Here is a 24,591-nt window from a genome sequence, read left to right as displayed (position 1 = left end):
TGGTGTTAGGAAGGAGTTTATCTGACTGTCAAGTTATGCACAGCACACGTGTAATGAGGACAGCACAGAACTATTCGGCAGGATGTCCAGATCCTCCAGGGGGCAGCTGTAGCATTCAGTGGATCTCCTGCCTCACAGCCCAAGAAGAGATTCCGCATCAATAGAGCCTTTACAGCTGCTCATCTGGGATTGTCAGACCATTCCTACCCAGTAGCTAGTCTGCAGAAAAGGTACAGGCACCTGGCAGGTCTCTCCCTACAGCAGTTCGAGAACGCCAGACCACTCATCCTCATTGGTGCGGATCACCCACATCTCATTACCCCCATTGAGCCAGTGAAGTTTGATCCTCCAGGTGGACCAGTCGCTATCTGAACTAGACTGGGTTGGACATTACAGGGCCCGGCTTGGATAGTGGAGCAACAACTATGGCCGCAGCAGTGTCTCTTGACGTCCACGGTTCCTACTAACACAGAACTCCTCCGAAACGTCGAGAAGTTGTGGCAACTTGATACACTGCCATACAGAAAGGAGAAAGAAGTGACCAAGACAGGACCAAGAAGCAGTCACTCTACTTGAAAAGAAGACTACACGTGTGGATGTGAAAGGAGTACTTCGCTACGCCACACCACTCCTATGTAAGAAGGACATGCCACACTTCCATGCCCCTAGGGAGGCAGCAATGCCAAGCCTTCGGGGGGGGCAGGGAGCTGGAGGATAGGCTAAGGGCCCTCCTAGCCTCCGGTGGATTCGAGCTGCATCAGTGGGCCAGCAACAACCCCAGCGTCATTGGTCACCTGCCAAGGGAGGCCCGATCAGATAGCCTGGAGCTCTGGCTCACCCAAGAGAGAGCAGATGTCCCTGAATCAGCCCTTGGGCTCAGTTGGCACTTCCAGTCAGATACCCTGGGGTACAAACAGCGGCCAGTGGAGTGTGGAGTGCCAACCATGCGGAATGTGTACAAGGTGCTGGCAAGCCTGTATGACCCTCTTGGGTACATCTTGCCTTATACAACCAGAGCCAAGGTTCTTGTCCAGCGTCTCTGGGACAAAAACAGAGAATGGGACGACCCCCTCCTCCCACAAGAGCTTCTAGATGCCTGGAACTACAGGTCCTACCATCCATCAGCTTGCCAAGGTGCTACACCCCCGAAGAAGTGGACGGTGCTAGCGGCATTCGTGAGGTTCACATATTCTGTGACGCCTCCGAGAAGGCATACGGGGCTGTAGCATATTTGCGAACAGAGGACAATCAGAGTAAGACATACCTGTCATTCTTAATGGCAAGATCTAGAGTAGCACCCAAACGTCTTCTGTCTATGCCAAGGCTGGAGCTGTGTGCAGCGGTGGTAGAAGCACAGATCGCCATGGTGATTCAACAGGAGTTCACCTTGAAGATCAGAGGGATCACTTTGTGGACCGATTCCACAGCAGTGTTGATGTGGCTACAGTCTAATTTCTGCCGTTTTAAAGTCTTCGTTGGGACCAGGGTGGCTGAAATCCAGGAGCTCACTGACCGCCAGGCATGGCGCTATGTGGATTCAGCAAGCAATCCCGCAGATGACATTACAAGAGGAAAGACCCTGAGAGATCTTGCAGAGCCCAATAGGTGGAGTCAGGGCCCACCATTCCTCTTTCGAGCTCAGGACGAGTGGCCAGGAAACCCTCCCCCTCTTGACGAGGAAGAGGTATCAGAACTCCGGAAAACGACCTTCTGTGGAGTCACATCCACAGTGGTGGAGCCCCGAATTCAAGACGCAGACAAGTGTAACACATGGAGGGAGCTCGTAGAGGTTACTGCGAAGGCGCTTCATGGGGTGGCGGGTCAGCCCAGCAGTGCTACAGCCACAGACTACCTGAAGGCGGAGACCCTCATCTTCCAGCGAGCCCAACAGGACAGCTTTCCAGATGAGTTGCGTCTCTTGAGAGCCGGTAGACCTGTTCTAGCTAGTAGCCACCTACTTACCTTGTCCCCAGAGTTTGATGAGTCAGACAGAGTAATCCGAGTTGGTGGAAGACTACGGAGATCTGAGGAGCTAGAGTACGCCACCCTGCATCCGATTGTTCTAGATCCCAGTCACCCTGCGGTCAAACTCCTGATACAGGATTATGACAGCCGTTTGTGTCACCCTGGCCCTGAGTGGGTGTTCGCAGAAATCCGGCGTACCTTGTGGATCCTCAGGGGACGTGAGGCTATCTGTCGACACCAACACACCTGTACAGAATGCCATCGGTGGAAGTCCAGACCTGTGGTCCCCAAGATGGCCGACCTACCAGCTGCTTGCCTTCGCCTCTTTAAGCCAGTCTTCCACTCCATGGGCATGGACTGTTTTGGGCCGTTCCAGGTGAAGGTGGGGCGTCGACTGGAAAAGAAATGGGGGATAATCTTTAAGTGCCTCACCACGCATGCAGTGCATGTAGACCTCCTCACAAACATCGATGCCGACTCCTTTCTGATGGCCCTGAGGAGGTTCATTGCCCGCCGAGGGACCCCAGCAGAGTTGTTCTCAGATCAAGGGACTAATTTCAGGCGAGGAGAGAAAGAGCTACGAGAGGCATTTGTGGCACTGTCTCCGGGGCTACAACAGAGCCTTGCCAAGGAGAAGATAGCCTTTCACTTCAACCCACCTGCGGCTCCTCATTTTGGAGGAGTCTGGGAGAGGGAGATCCGCGCTGTCAAACAGGCACTCTATACAACTGTAGGAGCTCAGACACAGGCTGAGGAGGTGCTTAGGACGGTGTTAATCGAAGTGGAGGGCCTTTTGAACTCCAAGCCCTTGGGTTATGTATCATCCAGTGTAGCCGATCCGGACCCTGTGACCCCAAATCTTTTATTGATGGGGCGGCGAGATGGGTCTCTTCCTCAGGTAGTGTATCCGGCTACTGAGCTCCTCAGCAGACACAGATGGAGACACTATCAGATCTTGACAGATCATTTCTGGTCAAGTTTAATCAGATACTATCTCCCTGGCATGCAAGCGCACCAGAAGTGGCACGCCACCCAAGTCAACCTCACAGAGGACAAGGTTGTCATGCTGGTAGACCCCCAGCTACCAAGGGCACTCTGGCCTATTGGATGGGTGATTAAGGTGCACACCAGTGTGGACGGTAAGGTGAGGTCTGCTGATGTGAAAATAAAGGATATCTACACCAGGCCTGTCGCCCGCCTGGTCATCCTCCCAGCCATACCTGATGATGATGATTAACTTGCACCCCCTCAGGATGGGTAGCCCTTCGTAGGTACAAATAGCTACCGCTATTTGGGGGCGGCTGTACGAAACAGCTGTAGATTGGCACTGATTAAGAGGGGTGAGCGACGGAGATGGGTTATGTATGCGAAGCGCATGTGAGACAGCGCATGTGAGACAGCAGGGAGAGCTGAGTGGAGAGAGAGAGAGCAAAGGCTGCCAGTCGGAGACTAATTGATTCACCGTCATTGTGTGCGTGCGTCCGTGAGACCTGTAAATCATATTATTTACGTTGTCAGTTCACTAGTGCTGTCTTTATTTGTATCAGTTGATACTTATTGGCACCTAGCTCGTTCTTGCTAGCTAAAATGCACATGGTTGTTGTTAATTGATTAGCTGGTGATAGTTGTCCGTGTGTATTTGTATTTAAGTAGTCCCTGGGTGTGCCACTCACAATGACACACTACCTGTACAGTGAGAAACAACTGTTGCCTGATGTGCTATTAAAAAAGTTGATTAAGAGTTGGGCCTACGAGCATGATTTGTGACACCACAGTTTAGAAGCCAGTCCTGGTCCAAGATGTATTGTTCAGAAGTGTGATGTGTAAACCTGAAGTGTACAATACAAATGCCTACGATTGACTATAGTGAAGTACATTAGGATACATCAGAGCCTGGAGATGTTGAGCCTCGTTTGTAGTAAAGCCCTGAGGTCTACTCTTCAGTCATCATAACTTCATAAGTTCTCATTTTCAAATGATTATGAATACTATTAGCCTATTTTATTTAAAGCCGGGTCAGTCTTGACTGTGGGTGTTGGGGACATCTGTGTCTGCTAGTGTCTATAATACAGTAATATTTTTGTCGACATTATCAAACGGAAGAACTTTTATTTTGAAGAGCACAGGGCAAGGAAGCACACTAGCCAATCAGAGGACCCGCCCACCGACGGAAACAAAATATTGAGTGGTAAATTCGTTTTGTAAGTAAGAACCAAAAAACGAGAAAACAAGCTGAACTTTTGATTTTCGTTTTTTGCCCAAAAACGAAAAAATGAAAAAACGGCTTGTTTCTGCTTGTGTCAATTATTCCCAGAAAACAGTATGTTCTTGATAGAAAAAAAACAAAAAAAACAAAGAAAAAAACAGAACATATGGATTTGATGCACAGCTTTTGTCTTATTGTATTTGTTAATTGTTGTGATTGATATTTTTATACAAAAGTAAGAATGGGATTAAGTTAAATAGATAACAAAAACATAAGTGATAAAATAAAATAAACAACAAATCAAAAAATGAACTGATATTGATAGACAGCTCTAGTATGTAGCTTTCTAAAGGTTGTATAGTTGTATCGTGTTATAGTTGTTATATTGTGTTTCCAGCTGAACCAGCAGTGGACACTGTTGCTCCTCTGTTCAGTCATTCCTCTGGGAGGGAGTTCAGCAGGCAACAGCAAGCACAGCAACAGTTTCTGTCAGAATGCTGGCTGGTAAAGGATGAGTTTCAGAACAATATTGAGAACATTAAAGGAATAGTTCAGTCTAGAACGAAATTCAGTCATTATTGACTCACCCTCATGCTGATGAGAAGTCCGGTGTAGTTTCTTATTCCTCAAAGTGCAGCTGGAGACCCGCAGGGGTACCCTCCGGCTGGAAAAAAACATATAACGGGCGTCAATGGTGCCCGAGACGAAAAGGTCCATAAAACTACACAAAAACTTTGTAATATTCCTCCATACTGCTCGTCCGCTACAATCCAAGTGTCCTGAAGTGGCGACATCCAGAGTTTACTCGAAACGACGTCATTTAGTACATTTTTCTAGCCTCAACAGTCACTATGCTATATCTGCCTGGATGCACACTCCTGCGTGCACGCGAGTCTCCCTCACAGCCGTTTGCACTACGGAAGCCACGCCAGACAAGATGAACAGAACTCGCGATAGATACACACCGGTATTTACATCCTGCTGTGAGTTTCAAAGTTTCAAATCACTAGTGCAGGCAGATCCCTCTTGTGTTTGAGTGTCGCTCAGTCGCTCAGTTCTAGAGTGAACTATTCCTTTAAAATGTTATCATACTGTTGTAAAATGAAATTGGAAGTGGTTGCTCAGCTAATTACTGTGTAGACAGAGCTTGTGTGTTGCTGGGAAAAAGTTTGAATGTGTTCAAAAAAAGTTCAACCAGAAACAGACTGAAATTAAAACCATTGTTCACTGGTTTCAAACTGAATTTCTAATGTGAAAGGTGTGCGTATATATTTCACACACCAAGTCTGGGACTAAATTGCCCACTTATCTGTTCTATTTTGTTCTTTTTTTGTGTTCAGCACAGAGATGTGGACTCAAGTCACTGTATGATCACTCGCACATTGACTTGAAGGAAAATAAATGACTTGAGTCTCAACTTGGACTTGGAAGTTAAAGACTAAGTTCTCATTTTATGTTTGAGAATTTTACTTATTTCCATGGACAGTTATTTAAATAGTGGGTGGAAATCCACACACAAACAGCCTAAGAACCTGAATCTGTTCATAACTGAAATATTCAGACAGACGGGAGGACTGTGACTAAGTTTGATGTCGTATTCTGGCTGTCAATATTTGACATTTAAAAGTGATGGGGATGGGTTTTTTATTGAGAAGAAATTAAGAAATAAATAACTTCTAAAAATTTTTTGTTTGATTACATTTATTTCACTAAATATCAATAAGTGTCATACAAATACAATTCATTATTATATTTGAACAGGTTGGATAAACTGGCCACTAGGGACTTGCTTGAGACTTGGACCAATGACTTGAGTCATATGTCTGTTTCAGCACCAGTCCAGGTTTTTGGTGAGGAGACGATAGGATGGTGAGTTTGACCAACTGGAAGCGTCCGACAAATCCGGCATAGTATGTACTGAACAGGTACAACGTTTACCATGTTTACCATTAAGGGTGGGAATCACTCAGTAACTTACAATACGATACAATTTATGATATGTTGCCCACGATAAAGATAATTTCATGATACATCACGATATGTCTAACTGAAGAATATAAAATATCCCAAAAAGGCTGAATTATGTATTTATTCATCTGCAGAGTCTTAGCTTAGTGCCTCTTTATCATATACACTGACTGCAACGTGTCCATGTTCATGTGTGCCAACATTCCAATGTGCCGCATGTTTTAATAAAAATATTGATATTTGGCTTATCGATAATCTAAGTATCATGATATATTACCATATAAATATTTTGTCTCACCCCATTTGCCATCTTAGTTTAGCATGCCGTTATTTGCACAGTACAGCTGAGGCCGATGGGAATTATTAAATTAAAATTGTGATCTGATGATGACTCTGGATGAAAACTCACCATAGTTAGTGAATGTCAAATACACAGCAATCTATCCAACAGATGTTGACATATTTCACTTTAAACCACAAATGTCAATGAATGTCTATGTGGCACTAGAGAAAACATTAGTGAAATATATTCTCAGTCTGGCCCAAAGTGAGCGACCAACTACTTGACCAACATTGCCATCCCTTATATGAACTAAATAGTCATTGATTATGAATCTTTGTAGGGAACTAAACAAAATCATTCAAAACGATGATTTGTAATTCCCCTTTGTTTGACCATTTTTTGCACAGGAAAAAAACTGTATACTGGATTTACTGTTTCAATTCCATGAAGCTCAGATTTTAGGAGTTTCTCTTTTGTTTTGAGTAGGCTATACAATCCAGCTATCAGACAAATGCAGCAGAGTAAGAAGTAGAAAGTCTCACAGCGTGGAAATACTCAAAGACCACAATTTAAAAATGTTCTCTAGTACTGTAATTAGCTAAATGACATTAGGTACTTTCCACTTCTGAGTATTGTTAGATCAGGACATTCCTGTGTAGCTCTCCCTCTCTCCCTCATTCTCACCCTCTCTGTTTTGTGGGCAGTTGGAGGTCAGCATTGACGCAACACTGTTCCATAAACCACTGGAACCACTTAGTATGTCTGTGTGCTATTGTTTCATGATGTGAAATGGAGCAGCAAGTTGGACAAACGCTTGCTGAGGTATTGTGGCAACCAACCTGGTAGTGTGTGTGTGTGTGTGTGTGTGTGTGTGTGTGTGTGACTTTTATACTTTTTAGACTAGACTGTTGAAGCTTTTGCTGTGCGTGCGTGGTTGATTTTGAGAGCAGTTTTGATTATAGTGAATAACATACAAAAGAAAAAATCAGTCTGGATGTAATTTGTTTGAATCATTTAATTTCAGCAATGAAATTTCAGCTTTCTATGAAAGCAGAGAAAATTATAACCACATTTTTGATTTTGCAATGCATGTAGTTCACAGGACACTAAAACAACAGATACTGGACCAAACCAGGTCTAATAACACCAAAGGGGGCATCATTTAGAATGCACTCAAGACAAGATGTTCCTTTGGTGATTTATTGACATGTTTGGGAGTATTATTGATTGTATGTGTGTGGTTCTGTAACAGAGAAATAAAGGAAATAATCATTTACAATCTCTATGCATATTCCAACAGGTTGTGACATTCCTTATTCCAAGTATACAGTGCAATAAATATACTGTCAGAGGATAATGTTAACTCACACTCAGTGATATAATGGAGGAATAACACAATGCAAATATGAAGAACCAAAATGGGATACAAACTAAGGCCATATTTATGGACTCTCGATTCTAACATTAATTTGCAATAAGCAACTAAACAGCAAGGCATTACACACACACAGTCTAACCAGCTCAACATCACCACATTATTTCTCCTTGGCACAGGTGAATGGCATAACTTAGCTAGCAAACCCAAATCCTATCCCATCATGTTCGCTTACTGGCTTATGAACACACACAGTCTTCAAAGGAAAATCCAAAAAAGGACACAGCAAACACTAGTTAAACTCTAATATCTGTCCCCAAAACACAGCAGCTGTTCTGCACTAGCACTGCTTGCACTAACTGAAACGTAATTGTCCCTTTGCTTCCAGCAGGGGGTGTAGTACTGTTGCTCTTTCTTGCTTCTTACTCTGTAACTTTTGCCTGTCTGTCAAGGTTGTCCTTCGTCACAATGATTGATAGAATCCTCTGGCAATGAGTCTGTTGACAAGTCAGACACTGTGTTCATGACTTGTTGACCATCAGAGACAAGAAAAGCAGTGGGATCCATAATAACACTTGTATGAAACATACCTGCTTTATTTATTTATCGTCGGGTTCCTTAACACAGTGCTTGAGTGTTGTTAATTATTGTGGGAAGCAGCAAAGCACATCTTCACTAGTTGTAAACAAATATGTTCTGTTCGCTATTAACCAAAAATATGAGCATGTTCAATGAACGTGCTCATGCACAACACTTGGTCCAGACCTGAGCTAATGCAAATATTAGATTGGCACTTAACTGGCAAACCCACAGTTGACTGCAATACTGTTTTGGTCAAATATGTTGTTAATGTGTTAGTCTTCAGAATTTAATGAATTAATGTAGTATGTTAAGGCTTGTAGCAGCTTGTTTTTGTCTACTTTCTGCCATCTAGTGTTGAAAATTCACTTAATGCAGCTTTAACTCCTTTCAACGAGGTTGGTCACTATGAAAATATTGTGTGTGACTGTTTGCTGTGTCAGCACTCAGGAACATGAATGGGGCCACTCAGCCTGAAGAAATAGTCTACACCTTATAACAACACCAGGTGTGTTTTCAGTCAGCTGAAGTCAATATGGAGGAGAGGAGAGGAGAGAGGACACAACTGCAGAGGCAGAGAGCAGAGGGGGATAAAGAGGTGTAATAGCAGTGAATCCATGAAAACATTTTCTCTCTCATGGAAACTGCAGCTGACAAAACACTGCTGGAAATTAGTAGGCAGGAACTACTGGAAGCATGCCTACACACACACACACACACACACACACACACACTGAGCACACTAACATGTATACTGGCTATGTTTCATGCTGCTGCTCTGTTTTGCTAAAACAATCTTTACTCCCATCAGTGAAAAAACACTAACGGTATGAAGGTTCAGCTACTCTCTTATTTTAGTGATCTATTATATAGGTCTATTTCAGCCTAAATTTAAACTAATTTCATGTCAACCATTTAAACCAGATTTTACATTGTTTTTACAAATTGGACAAATTTGTTCACGTTAATGTTGAACAAATCAACAGATATGCTAGTGGCCTTTTGGTGACACCAGCTTCTCATAAATTCCTCACAGGTTGGACCACTAAAGGTGAGCTATTAATAATAATTCAATAAACCAACTTACAAAGCTATTATTAGTTTGCCAATATATGGCCCGTTTAGACTGGAGTGTGTCAGAGGTTGTATGGAATATTATTGACATATCTGACAAGACAATATTTAAAAAGCGGTTTAAAGGTGCACTATGTAGTTCTGGGGAAGAAATTTTAATCATAAGAGAAAAATCTTCTTTGACTGATTTTATTTTTTATTTTTATGCTTGAATTAACTCTCTTTGTTTTCATGACTGAATAAACTGAATAAACAAACTGACCTTAAAGGACAAAACAGTTTCATACTGTTTTATTTAGTTTAGATTTCGCAGACCCTACCACCTTTCTGGAGTCAAACAGTATTCGTGGGACCTTATTTTCCTCTGAGAACAGCTGGTTTATCAGTTATGGAAAAGATAAATAAAAGATTTCTGAGTTTGTATTGTTACCTCAGTAATTGTTCGCTAGTAATTGTAAATATGGAAAATCTGAGTTTGAATTACTTCTCCAAAACTACATAGTGCCCCTTCAGTAATGATGTTAAACGGTAAGATAACCAATATATACAACCCTGATTCCAAAAAAGTTAGGAAGCTGTGTAAAACACCTAAAAAAGAGAATGCAATGATTTGCTAATCTTTTTGCACCTTTATTTAATTGAAAACAGTACAAAGAAAAGTATTTAATGTTCAAACTGATAAACTTATTTGTTTTTTGTAAATATACACTCTATGAATTTTTGTACCTGCAACCTACCTGCAAAACGAAAACCATGTCTCAACAACATTCAGAAACGCTGTTGACTTGTCTGGGCCCAAGCTCATCTGAGATGGGCCGACACAAAGTGTAAATTGTGCTGCTGTCTGATTAGTCCACATTTCACATTGTTTTTGGAAATCATAGACGTCACTTCCTCTGGGCTGAGGAGGAAAAGGACCATCCAGATTGTTACCAGCACAAAGCTCAAAGGCCAGCATTTGGGATGGTATTGGGGTGTGTTTTTGCCTATAACATATACTTGCACATCTGTGAAGGCACCATTAATGCTGAAAGGTTTTGGAGCACCATTTGCAGCCATCCACATGATGTCTTTTTCAGGGATATCCCTGCTTTTTCCAGCAAGACAATGCCAAAACACATTCTGCATGTGCTCCAACAACATAGTAAAAAGTTCAGGTAGACTGTCTGGTAGACCTATCTGCATTCCAGACCTGCATCCCACTAAAAATAATGTACGCCGCATTATGAAGACCAGAATACAAGGACAGAGACCCTGGACTGTTGAGCAAATTAAGTCATGTATCAAGCAAGAATAAGAAAGAATTTAACTTTCAAATCTTAAACAATTAGTGTCCTCAGTTCTCAAACACTGAGTATTGTTAGAAGAAAAGTGATGGAACAGGGTGGTAAAACAGTCAAGTTTATAAGTTTGATGATTATAGTGTCTTTGTACTGCATTAAAATGATTAACGGCTAAGACTAACATATCATTTGGCCCCAAAATATGCATATTTCTTGGTAGGTACAGTATTCTACAACTTTTGACTGAAATTTCATTAGTTTTGATGGTGCAACCTAACTCAGTAAAGGTGGATGTTATTGGCACCCAGGTGTCCATAGCCAACGATGCATGCAAGGATTGATGTGGCTGTTTACACTCATGTGTAACCTTCAGCAAAGTAGTGTTGTTGCCTAAACCTAACCAAACTGTGACTGAGTCAACTAAGTCTAAAAATAACAACTCAGCATTGACCTTTGGCTTCAGACAGGACATCAACCCCAAACATGAAACCAAAACCCAAAAACCAAAGCTAGAGGGGCGCCACAGTAGCTCAGTTGGTAGATCACGTGCCCCATGTAGAGGCTCCGTCCTCGCTGCAGTAGCCCAGGGCTGACCTGTTGCCATTTGCTGCATCTCGTCCTGTTTCCTGTCATTCCTCAGCTGTCCTATCAAATAAAGCCATGAAAGGCAAGGAAAAAAACAAACAAAGCTAGAGTAGTGGTGGGGCAAAAAATTAGGAAGTTGAACAAACCAACAGCTGACGGTGATATCATTAGGTCAGCACGGTGGCTTAGTGTGTTGCCTTACCTTGGTTGATTTTCCTTGCAAGCTGTAGTCATCTTCAAATTGTTTCTTCCATTTCAGTTCAATTGAAATTTGGACTCTCTGACAACCTTGTTGGTTCACTTTTCTTCTATACTAAATCCGTCAAATCACTGTTCAAAATGCACTTCAGTAGGCTATGTCCGTCAGTAACTGAATGCATCACCGCTAGTTCTACCCTGATATTTGGCACTGATTCTGTCTTCAGTTCAGTAGAAAGTCCAGCTTGTTACTTATTGAAGCTATTACATGCAGTAGAAAACTATGTGATAACTTTGTATAACTGGGAGAGTATCATCATTTGGTCCGTGAACTCTGCCTGGAATCTAGTCCCAGTTTACTGGCTCCTGGCTTGGGAGCAACAACTCTCTAGTAAAGCTTTCTCCATGAGCAAAAAATGTGCAGAGTACCGCGGATGCAGTCTCATGGCAACATGATGATGCTTGAGGTGCCAAGCAACATAACAGAAACTCAGAGCATCAAGAGAGACTTCAGAAATAAGATTGCCACACAGATTTAGGCAACAAGCTTTATTAAGGATTAACGTTTCAATGCTGAAAGGTGTGTCTTTATCAGAGTAAAAAAAAAAACTTGCAATTTGGCAGACCTCTGAATGTTTGTGCATGTGTCTTTTTTGGCCTATATGGCAGTATCTGTTCCACCCTGACACCAAATGTGTCATGCCAACCAGTATTAAGAAGAAAACATGAAAAACTTCCATGCAAAATTGCATTCCCCTTGTTGCCTTGTTTGTGCTAGAGTCCATGTCTCCGACCGTGGCTCTGAAAACAAAAAACTAAAATGAGAGTCAGTTTGCTGGTCACTGGCTGATGACACAAACTGGTCTATCCATCCTGTCAAGAATGAACAGTTGCCTACTGATTGTAAGTGTTATTATGCATTGTAGTGTCATTTTTAGCTAAATTCAAGGTAAAAGGCTTGAGGAACAATACTGTTGACCAGACTGTCTGCTTGTCGGCTTATGTGATTGGCCACCTCAGCATGACATCAGGTTGTGTTACTCTTAAACTTTATTCTGTTTTAACTTTTAGTTGCAGGGCAGCTGCATTTTTCTGGCTTCTGGCAGCCTGAACGCATGACCGCCACTCAAATGAATGGAAGGACTGAAGTTTTCAGTGCAATGATTGGTCTGATAAGGTCTGAATGGGGCTGTACACTGTGATAATGAGAGTAGTTTGTTAGTAGTTTGTTTATCAGTTTGAGCACAGATAGCACAAACTGCACTCTGCTCTTTAAAGTCAGAATAGAATGGACAAGGACTTGCTATAGTGCCTGCCATTTTGACACGTCACTTTAGAAAATCACATGTATACATAATAAAATGATTGATGATGGTTGAAAGCATTTAACTGCTTCACATCACTGTAACTTTACCATGACTTACTGAAAGCACTTGAATAAAACAGAGCCTTTACTCATAGTACAAGTAACATCTTGGTCTAGATTCTGCCGTTCTTGCAAATTTCAGGCCTATCTCCAAACTGCCTTTTCTTTCAAAAACCCTGGAGAAGATTGTGCACTGTCAATTACTGGCCTTCCTAGAAGAGCATAATATTCTAGAGGTTTTCCAATCTGGTTTTAAAACCCTGCACAGCACTGAATCAGCTCTTTTAAGAGTTTTTAATGATATCTTTTTAGCTACTGACTCTGGTGATTGTGTTATCCTTGTGCTTTTAGATTTAACTGCTGCATTTGACACAGTGGACCATGACATATTGATCTCTCGATTGGAGCAGTGGGTGGGCATCAGGGGCATAGCACTGGAGTGGTTCAGGTCATACTTGACTGATCGAACTTTCTGTGTCAGCCTTGGTGACTCTGTATCCTCCTCTGCTCCTCTCTTGTGTGGAGTCCCTCAGGGCTCAGTTCTTGGCCCTCTTCTCTTCTCTCTCTATTTGCTCCCGCTTGGTTCCATACTTAGGAAGCACGGCATTTCTTTTCATTGTTATGCGGATGACAGTCAGATTTATGTGCCTCTTAAAAAGAAAGATAATTTCGATGCCAGGGTCTTACTTAAGTGTCTCGAAGACATAAAGGCCTGGATGGCAAATAACTTTTTAAAATTCAATGATAAAAAGACTGAAGTGATGGTTTTCGGTGGCACCACTGGGACCCCCCCCCCAATAGACCTGGGTTCCTTGGCCCAGTACACTAAGCCTAGCATCAAAAACCTAGGGGTTAAAGTGGACCCTGAGCTTAAACTCAACAGTCAGATCAAAGCTGTTGTAAAATCTAGCTTTTTCCATTTGAGGCAGCTGGCCAAAATAAAGCCAATTTTGACAAGGCAGCATTTTGAGACAGTAATCCATGCCTTTGTTACCACTCGGCTGGATTACTGCAATGCACTTTATGTGGGGGTTGGTGGTTCCTCCATTGCCCGTCTCCAGTTGGTGCAAAATGCAGCTGCACGTCTTTTAACTGGCACACGTAAACACGAGCACATTTCCCCTATTTTAGCCTCACTCCACTGGCTGCCCATTCAATTTAGGATCCATTTTAAAATTCTTTTATTTGCTTTTAAATCCCTAAATGGTCTTGCCCCGCCCTACCTCTCTGAGCTTCTACACCCTTATACCCCCGCCCGCTCTCTCAGGTCAGCTGATCAGCTGCTCCTGAGGGTGCCTAACACCAAGCGGAAGCTCAGAGGGGACCGTGCCTTTGCTGTGTCGGCCCCCAAACTATGGAACGATCTGCCTCAGCACGTTAAACAGGCCTCTTCTCTGTCTGTTTTTAAATCTCTTCTTAAAACCCATCTCTTCTCCTTGGCCTTTGACACCCAGTAAGACGTCGATTTTATCTCCTTGTTTTTATTGCTTTGTATTGTGTGGCTTTTATAATTTTTTACTCATGTTTTTGTTGTCTTTTAACTTATTTTTGTATTTATATGTAATTTTATTCTTCTGTACAGCACTTTGTTCAACTTTGGTTGTGTTAAAGTGCTTAACAAATAAAGTTGGATTGGATTGGATTGGATCTTTGCTTTTCCTACAATGACAAGTAAAAATGTCTGTTGTTAAAAAGGCCAACTTTCTTGAATTTAAAATGAATACCCATCCTTGTTTCTTCCAGACAGCAGAGTCTGCTGGACAGTTCTCTTTCATACCTGTGTTACATATTGTTAAACAGGAAATCTACACACTGTTTAACAATGTGACACATTTTGTCATTTTCAGTTGTCATGACACACAGAAGAGTTGCTGTATAATACAAATTATAAAGCAAAGAATCTCTGTCCGTCTGTCTGTCTTTCTTTCTGTCTTTCTCTCTGTGGTTCTCATATCTGGAGAACCGTTCATCCGATCTACTTCATATTTTGGCAGGTTTGTTGCTGAAGGCCTAAGAAGTGCGGTTTCGAATTTACAGTCTACAGCATGTTGCTGTAGACTGTAAAGTGCATGCTATTATTTCTGTATTGAGCCATAAAGTTTGTAGATAGACTCAATTTACAGTATAATAGTTTGTTACTGAAACAAGGGTGTTGTTTGCTGCCACAGAAGAATATTAAATAAATTTATGTGTCAACAGCAATCTTTTGAATTTGAGGTCCAGCATCTTTCTGATCAAGCCTCCAAGAGGGTCTATTGTTATTAATAATAGCCTATCATAACACAGTGGAAATAAAATGAAGAGGATTAGGGGATCAAATAAAATATTGAAATATTAATGAGAAAAGCTTTTGATATTTATTTATAATTTAAGGTCATATTTAAGCTGCTGTAATTGTTTTAGCTAACTTCCTGTCCGTTTGGTGGTGAACAATTCCCTCCCTCCCCTCTTCGTCACCACTCTTGCACAACTCCTTTATTTTGTCGAGGCAGCTCTCTTTGCCTCTTTCTCTTCTTCAAGCGTTTTTCTTCGCTTGGTCTGTTTGGTAGTATAAGCTGACACCAGGAGCACTGGAATTGGTAGCTTACCCTGTTCCACCATGGCCAGTGTGAGTACCAGAACAGGAGGATGCTCTGTGTTTTCACCACAGAGACAGGACCTCTTTACGGAGTTCTCTGTCCTGACTGGATAAAGTGGGCAGGGTAGGAGGACAGACATGGCCTATATCCAGGTTTATTAAAGACTGTGACAAAAAAGTGTCATGTACACATTGTATGACTGTGCGTAGATTTAGTACTATAGCTTTGAAGCTCTATGCCCTCTTTTGTCTTTATTGAGTGCTTTAGGTGTATACCAGACATACACACACACATATGCATGCATGCATGCGAGCGTGCACACACATACACACTAAACACACATTTAATAATGTTCGTGCAAAGAAAATAAATGAAAAAAATCAGACAAACAGTCTGACAGATGAAGAGATGAACTACATTCAGCTACAACAGTCTGTGATAGTGCAATATCTACGCACACATAAACACATTCATATTCACACTTGCACTCACATTCACACACACACACACACACACACACACACACACACACACACACACACACAAACACACACACACACACACACACACAAACAGGGTCAGATCTTAGTGGCGATTCCTGCGCTGACTTGCTCGGCCTTTCCCCTGCAGGATGTGATCCCATCTCTGGACAGACAGACAGACAGACAGACAGGCAGGCAGACATGATAAATCACCTCCATAGACAACACATTACAGACCAAACCATGCATTATTATACACCACAATGTTTGTTTACAATAACTTCCAGGTAGAAACCCCCTGCATCACACATTGGCTTACATACAATTTAATTGTCTTTTTTAATGATGCTATTTCAAAGTGTATACAAAAAGCAAGTTTAATGCTGTGGTATCTTATCAATAACAAAACGTTCACTAACATTACGATTGAGACCTAGTTTACCTGTTGGGCTACAGAGTAAAGAAATGACAGCTTGAGTTTACCCCAAACTAGCAATTAAGGACACAAGTCAAGTCGCACACAAAGTCTGTTTTATGATGTTTGAAAATGAATACAACCTCATGATGTGTCAATCATGTTTACACACTGACTGAAACTTTCATCTGTCAAAAAAGATTTTCGCAATAGATTCAATTTTCTGCGTTTTTTCCCATCTTTTCCTGATGTGATATGTCTGTGTGGTATGCATGTGTGTTTGTGTCCCTATATACTGCCAGTCGCTGTTCAGGATCAGCTGGTTCGTGGAAATAGGCAGACTTCTTTTTAATGTATAGTTCTCCAGTATAGCTAGCAGTGTGTCAAACTGGACCACTGACATCTGGATAATTCCACAGCTCCTTTACCAGCAAGTAAAACTGTACTTGCTCTTGTCTTGTTTTCAGGATTGGATGGACCCAGTAGCTATTTTCTTTTTTTTTGTTCAAGAAGTGAGAGGACATCCAAATTATCTCCATTACTTGACAATTGTCTCGTATTAGGAGTTTTCGCAACAAATACAATAGCAAACGCATCTGACTCAGTGTGCATGGTTTCAGTGCGCAATGTTTCTTTTTTCAAATGATGTATTACAAAAAGTGCATTTGAAAATAACAGACTTGGTGTGGAAAGGCCTTTTGACCGAGATGCGCTGTTGTCTAGATATCAAAGACACTAGCAAATCAACACAGTACATAAAATAAGCACAGTGGAAGTGTGTTTGTCGAATATAACACTATCTTTGATAATGATTTCACATGACGAAAGCCTCAACAGCTTCCTGTTCCAGGTGCTCTATGCTAAATATATCCACCAAGTTTTTTGACAGGAGAAGGCAAGAAAAGTGGCGAACTTAAACTGATAGGCACCCTTTTCCTGTCAATTAAAATCCAGAAAAATCTGACAGAGATTGACCACTGGACATCAAGAGGATGGGAGATTGGTGGGGCCCGCGCCTGCATCCACCGCCAAGTGCCTGTTCTTAGCTGTCCTCCTGTGTCCACAAACCCCTGGGTGGGGAGGGAAGTCATTTGGCCAAAATGAGTTTACTGTTTAATCACACCATAACTGAGACAAGAATTAGCTAGTTAGCGTGCTATTTCTTATCTGTATGTTTAGTGGTTGTCCGATGTCAATAGGCTGTGTCTGTGTTTTTCTTGCGGTTGGGTTGTAAAACAAACAGCCAGTGGTGGAGGCTATAAAGCAGATTGGGAGCTCTTTTTTAACCCAGTAAACACACTGACCTCTTCTGCTGTCGTAGCCGCAGTGTCTCTGGGCTCCTTAGCAGACCAACACAGGACAATCCAGCAACAGCCCAACCTGCAGGCGCCCGACCTGTCTGCTCTGTCTAGCCCAGAGACTGAGCTGCTTCGGAGAATGAGTGACCCCAAGAGGAGCAGCAGCAGACCATAAAGGAGACTGAAGAGGTCAGTGTTTTTTCCGGGTAAACTACAGCTCAAGAACCACTGTATCAAATGGATGCGTCATGCCTGGTTATGGTTGCTATGCTACGGAAACGGCCTTCCATTCCGAAACACCTCCATTCCGAAACACCCCCACTCCGAAACACCGCTGTTCCGAATCCGACTTTCAAGTTCCAATTACTTCCCAATAGGGTTAGGGTTAGGGTTAGGGTCAGGGGTTCCCCAATAGCCTTTTCGGAATAGCGGGGTCTTTAGAAAAAATGGGAAACCCTGCCATTACGAAGAATGGAAGTCTATTTTCGGAACAGCGGGGTTTCGGAAAGGCGGGGTGTAACCCTATGCTACGATTGGACAATTGCTAGTTGAGATAGCGATTTAGCATAAGTGAAAATGTTTTATCTAGTGCAACATTTGCCCTTTGTTTTTGTTCATCTTAGGAAAATACATCACAGTGCAATAAATTTAAAAAAAAAAAAATAATTCTTAACTAATGATGTCATACTAAACAAACGGTTGTATCATTTGTTTGCTAGTTTACACATGATAGCATACTTACTAACGTACTTTATCAATTTTGTATAACAGACTATTATAGTCTCTTTTGTTCAGTGTGCTAACTTCTCTCATATTACTCATGTTCTGTAGATAAAATCAGCTCTTTGCAACAATGTTTTTATTAAAGGGAACTTAATAAAAACACAGTAGCAAATTCAGTGCACAATTAGGTATGTGTTGACTTTATAACCAAATTTCCAGTCAAACTTGCATTCAGCTGTAGCAACAGGCTGCATGCAATACAACTCTGTTCAGTACAAATCACCATCAACTTATAAAACCTCCAGCTGTACTGCTCCAGTTGTACCGCTCCAGCTGTACCGCTGCAGATGTGTTTCAATAAAAAATAACAGGAGATGGTGCTCTGAAACTATCAGCACATACTGATCCTAATGCTGATACTGCTCAGAAACTGCTGCTGTTTGTGTGTGTGCATTGATATGTGAATCGCACCTTGACCTTCTTGCCCATTTTCTCCTTCCACTTCTGAGCAATAGAGCCGTCAATCAGGAGCAACCTGCAACCACATACACAGAGTGAGGTTAATGCAGGGTTTTCCCCAAGCATTTTATAGAGGCAGCCCGCCATGAAGTGTGAGGCAAACAAGTGGCACTACATAATTTATTCACGACGTGACTAGTTAATCATTGATCTAGCATTTATATAGACGAGGAGACGAAATGTGTCTGTTTCTGTCTGATTCAAGCATCTTAATAAGGGTTCATTAACCCTTAAGAGTTTAAAAACAAAGACTCAACTGCTCAATCTTTCACCATCAGGGGCTGATGTGTTTGAAAAATAGTCCAGTTGCACTGCACTGCAGATTATACTGCAGGCTGAAGTCACAATCCTGATTCCAAAAAGAGTTATTAGCTTTTTGACATATACTTGGTTGAAAACAGTACAAAGACAGTATATTTAATATTTTACCTTATTGACTTCACTGATTTAAAAAAAAAATAAAATGCCTATTCTGAATTTGATAGCATTAACATGTTTCAAATAAGTTGGGACAAGGGTAACAAAAGACTGAGAAAAAGTTGTGGAATGCTCCAAAAACACATTCCATAGGTATACAGGTTCATTAGGAACAGATAATAGTTTGAGGGGCATCCTCGAAAGGCACAGTAGTTTGGAATCGGGGTGATGGTTTGATAACCACCTGGACACCTTACCCAAAAGAGCCTGCATTGCATTGAAGTTTAAATATCTATTTACCAGCTGGACTTGGAAGCTGGAAGAAAACTGATATCAATAACAATAATTTTACTACTGACAATAATGCTGTTTTTTATTATGTGTTACAACTACTGCTGCTCATACCTGGAAGTCTCCTCATTCTCGTAGCCCATAATGAGGTACTCCTCTCCGGGAGTCAGAGGAGGACACAGGCAGGAGGATGAGTAGTAGAGTGTCTGTGTCTCTTTGGGAATGTTGACCAGAGAAGACTTGAGCACCTCCTTCACATCCACCACTGCTGTGGGCTCAAGACCGCGATTCCTCACCTCCTTCACCCTCACCCTGATCACTGAAAGAGAGGGACATCAGCATACACAGACACATTGGACACTGGACTTAATGTCTCAAACAGAGGCAGATGACAAGTCAGGCTTTTAAAATACTTGAATTAAAAAGATCAAACTTGAACTCGCCCTATGTCTGTGACGCAAAAAACATTTTGTTGAACACACAAATACTGGTTTTACTTCTCTCCATTTTGCCTGCACACACCCACAAACACTCTCTCTCTCTAACACACAAACACACAATTTAGCCAGAAAAATCTGCCAAAAGATGTCACCTGGTAGATTTAAGGGCTGTTGTATTAACTACAGATTGTTGTGTGCATCCATGGACACAAAGAATATAGTCCAAACAAATGTTATTAATATCAAATTACAGAAAACATTCTTTGCACTTACTCTTATTCTTCAGCATTTATTGTATTGAAAATCCCTCCGAACAGAATCACATTAAGAACATAAATTACGCCATCTTTGAAAATACTGAACGAGGTAATCCAAAGCAGCAGAACACCATAGATGATTTCATGAGCACAACCCATCCTGCTTTATCATTGACAAGAACTGTTATTGCTTTACAACCAAACAAACCTGTTGGGGAAAAAGATCCAAACCATGTGAACATGTGATACACAGATGCTTTTACAAACCTTTAGCTTAACAAGTGCCTTGGTCATTATGACAGTCTTTTTGAGATTTCTGTCTCTTGAGATGTCTGTTATACAAACTACAAACCATGGATAGTTTGCCGCAGCACAGCTGACAGATGATCATCATTGAGAGAAGATCTGTATCTTGACTTGTTGAATTTCATCACTGAGAATGTCTGTTCTCATATGTGTGTTGATCCAAAGAGAACCAGCATCCTCTGAGCTAGTCTCTTGGTGTGTGGGAAGATCTCCTCTTGAGAGATGAGTTAATGCAAGTAATGACACTGATTTCAAGTGCTGTGTCAGCAGTGAGTCAGACTGGTACTCTATGAGTTCAAGTTGTACATTACTGGGGACACACTGCATGTAAAAGGAGAGGGGGTGTGTCTTCAAATTTCCTGAAAGACTCACCATGTAACACCAACAAAAGTTCTACAAGGGTGCTGCATGTAGATGCCTTAATGCCCGCTTCTACTGAAGCACGCTTTACCTTCAATAGAGATGAACTCATCAACATTGTAAAAAGGAAGTGTGGGGTTAAGACTGAATGCAGCAGAGTACAAAACGATATCCACCAGTGGCATCTGAAGGAGCAGCAAGCTAGGCCAACGAGACAAAACGTCACTAAAAGCAATGCCTTCGCCCCAAGAAGAGAGGTACAAAGAGAGCCAGTATCAGAGCTAAGCTGACCGACTTGTACAGAGCTGTTTCTCTACCAAGCCTTCTTCTGACTAATGTCTGGTTGCAAGAAAATAAAGTGGATGAGGTGCGACTCAGACTCACTCAGCAATGGGAAATCAGAGACTGCACTGGATGGACAGACCTTGTTCAGAGCTGACAGAACACAAGACTCCAGTAAGAAGAGAGGAGGTGAGTTCATGTCTCTATATAAATAATGCTTGGTGCTCAAACGCAGTTAAAGTGGATGGACAGTGTTCACCATATGTTGATTTTCTGGTGCTAAGGTGGCATCTACCAGAGAACTCACCTATGTCTTTATTGTTGCTGCGTACATTCCTCCAGATGCAAACTCCAAAAATGCACTGTGGGAATTGCATGATGTCATCAGCAGCAACACGACTAAACAACTGGATGGAATTTTCATAGCTAATGATTTTAATAAAACAGACCTCAGAACTGTTTTACCTAAAATCCACCAGCGTGCCCAGATCAACACCAGAGGAAGTTATATCCTGGATCATGTGTATACAAATATTCCTGGCAGCTACAAAGCCCTCACCTTGGCCTATCAGATCATACTTCTCTGTTTCTTCTGCTTACTTACTCACAGTTGATTAAGAGGGGTGGAAGGATGAGGCTACAGTAGCCCTATACTTTACTGCACAGACAGGATAACAACATCAGTCTTGAGGAATATACATCTTCAATTACATCATGTATCAGAAAATGTGTTGATGTAATGACCACAAAGTCTGACCATTACCCAACAGGGAAGGGCTGGATGAATGGAGAGGTGAGGGCTCTATCCAGAGCCAAAAAGTTGATAAAGTTGCTCAGTCAGGTGACAAGGAAGCATAGAACACCACGAGAGTAAGAGTAAGACTGAAAGCTGATATCAAGGAGACATCAGCGGAGACTTGAGAGGGACCTAAACACCAACAGCACTAAAGATATGTGGGAGGCGATTCAAAAGTCACTGGAGTAAGCAGGAGTGCCCCCATCGTGTGTGAGGCCACGCTGATGGATGAGCTGAACACATTTTATGCTCACTTTGATCACCTCAACAATGAGTCAGCTGTATAGTCTACCCTGCCTCCAGAGGACCGGCCACTGTCAGTAACCACAACGGATGTGAGAAAAATTGTGCTGAGAGTGAACAGCACTCTTAGCACAACAGGCTGCTTGTCCAGATAATATACCCGGCCATACTAAAAACATTTGCCAATCAGCTAGCTGGTGTTTTTACTGACATTTATAACATCTCACTCTCACAGGAGACTATTCCCTCCTGCCTCAAGACAGCCACCATCGTAACTGTACCTAAAAAGTATGCAGTGTCTGGTCTTAATGACTACTGCCTTGTGGCACTCACCCCCATCCTGGTGAAGTGCTTTGAGAACCTGGTTCTCATGAACATCAAAGATAACATCCCTACCAGCCTGGACCTTCACCAGTATGCTTTCAGGACCAACAGATCCACAGAGGATGCCATATCTACTGCCCTTCACTCAGTCTTGATGCATCTGAACACACTCAAAACTGTGGAGATGACAGTGGACTTCAGAAGTAGCCCCCCTACACTGCCCCCCATCACCATTTTCAATAAGTCCGTGTCTGCTGTGGAAACCTTCAGGTTTCTGGGATCTTCCATCTCCCAGGACCTAAAGTGGACTCCCAACGTAGACTCCATAATCAAAAAGGCCCAGCAGAGGATGTACTTCCTGCGTCAGCTCAGGAAGTTCAACCTGCCCCTGGAGCTGCTGATCCAGTTCTACATGGCAATAGTCCAGTCCGTTCTCTGCGCCTCCATCATCGTCTGGTTTGGATCAGCCACCAAACAGGACAGGAAAAGACTGATACGGACAATCAGGACTTCACTATCACTTATTATCATTATTATTATTATTATTATTATTTGAAGCTGCACTGACACTGACACCTTTCTGCTGCACAGACACGTTCTTTCTTTTATATATACTGCTGCTCTTGTCTTGTTTTGTTGATCTCCATGTGTGCCTTTTATATTTTTAAATATTTTTTTAATATATTTTATATTGTCTAACTTATGTTGTCTTTTACCAAGAATAGTCGAACGAAGTTTCATTGTACACCCTGTATAATGACAATAAAAGATTCATTCATTCATTCATTCATTAATTCATTCATTCATTCATTCAGGACTGCAGAAAAAATCATTGGTGCTAAACTGCCCACCATCCAGGACCTATACACATCCAGAGTCAGGAAACGGGCAGGAAACATCTCTGCAGACCCATCACACCCTGGACACAATCTGTTTGAACTTCCCCCGGGCCGTCACACTGATGAACACTTGATCAGTCACCCAGCGTCAGTAACCCCCTGACTCCAAAACCACCCACTCACAGTCTTTACATTTACAGATTAAATTGCACTTTATATGTATATATATATGTATATATAAATATATATGTATATATATATATATATATATATATATATATATATATAAATATATATATGTATATATAAATATATATATATATATATATATATATATATATATATATATATATATGTATACACATTTACTACCTGTACATAATTGAACAACATAAATCCTCACTGTAAATAATATAATATATATATATATACTTAAATATATATTTATAATAGACTGGACCTCTGAACACTTTTTAACTTACTGTTCTTTGTTGTTCTTGCTCCTTCTAGTTGAATGTTTGTTATATTATGTTTATGTTCATGTTTACGTCTATGTACATCGTGTGCGAAGAAAAACCAAAGTCAAATTCCTTGTATGTGTTTCACATACTTGGCCAATAAAGCTGATTCTGATTCTGATTCTGATCTGGAGAGTAAGAACAGCTACATCAGGATGCTGTTTGTTGACTTCAGTTCAGCATTCAATACAATCTCACTGATGAAGCCAATTGGAAAACTAATTACTAGACTCTTGGCATTTGGATTTGGATTTCTATGCCTGTTTTATCATGAAGTTGTGGCTCAAGTTGTAGTCTTTTAATACAGCCACATGTTCGTTGCAAACTAGTAAACCGCTTTACCGCTCCCCTCAGTGAAAAAATATTTAGCAGTCCATGACCTATTAAACACTCTACATTTAGCATCAACCTTACGCTTTTTAGCTCGCATTTGTAGCAGGTGACCGCAGTTTGCACCTCCATCAACTGCCTTGCACAAACAAAATGATAATCCTTACCCGCACAATCTGCCATGCCTCAGTGGCGTCAGCAGATGACACCCATTTTCGGCTTTTGTGCCCATGCACATTTGTAGGATTGATCTATTGATACATTCTGTTTAACAAATGAGATCCCTGGTC

At 41.6% G+C, this 24,591-nt stretch overlaps 1 protein-coding gene across 1 annotated transcript in view; it reads right to left on the bottom strand.

Moving 5' to 3' along the window:
- Window positions 1-15,601: 15,601 nt before the first annotated feature.
- Window positions 15,602-24,591, bottom strand: part of frzb (frizzled related protein) — a 54,425-nt gene continuing 45,435 nt past the window's right edge. The window contains exons 6-8 of the mRNA XM_073473056.1: window positions 19,721-19,925; window positions 18,851-18,914; window positions 15,602-16,106 (exon numbers count right to left, since the gene is read on the bottom strand). Of these exons, the coding sequence (XP_073329157.1) occupies window positions 16,047-16,106; window positions 18,851-18,914; window positions 19,721-19,925 (329 nt within the window). The 3' untranslated portion in view covers window positions 15,602-16,046. The remainder of the gene's footprint in view (window positions 16,107-18,850; window positions 18,915-19,720; window positions 19,926-24,591) is intronic.

Source organism: Pagrus major, chromosome 9, assembly GCF_040436345.1.
Source record: "Pagrus major chromosome 9, Pma_NU_1.0".
NCBI classification, from domain to species: Eukaryota; Metazoa; Chordata; class Actinopteri; order Spariformes; family Sparidae; genus Pagrus; species Pagrus major.
This window is presented reverse-complemented; position numbering and strand designations above follow the sequence as displayed.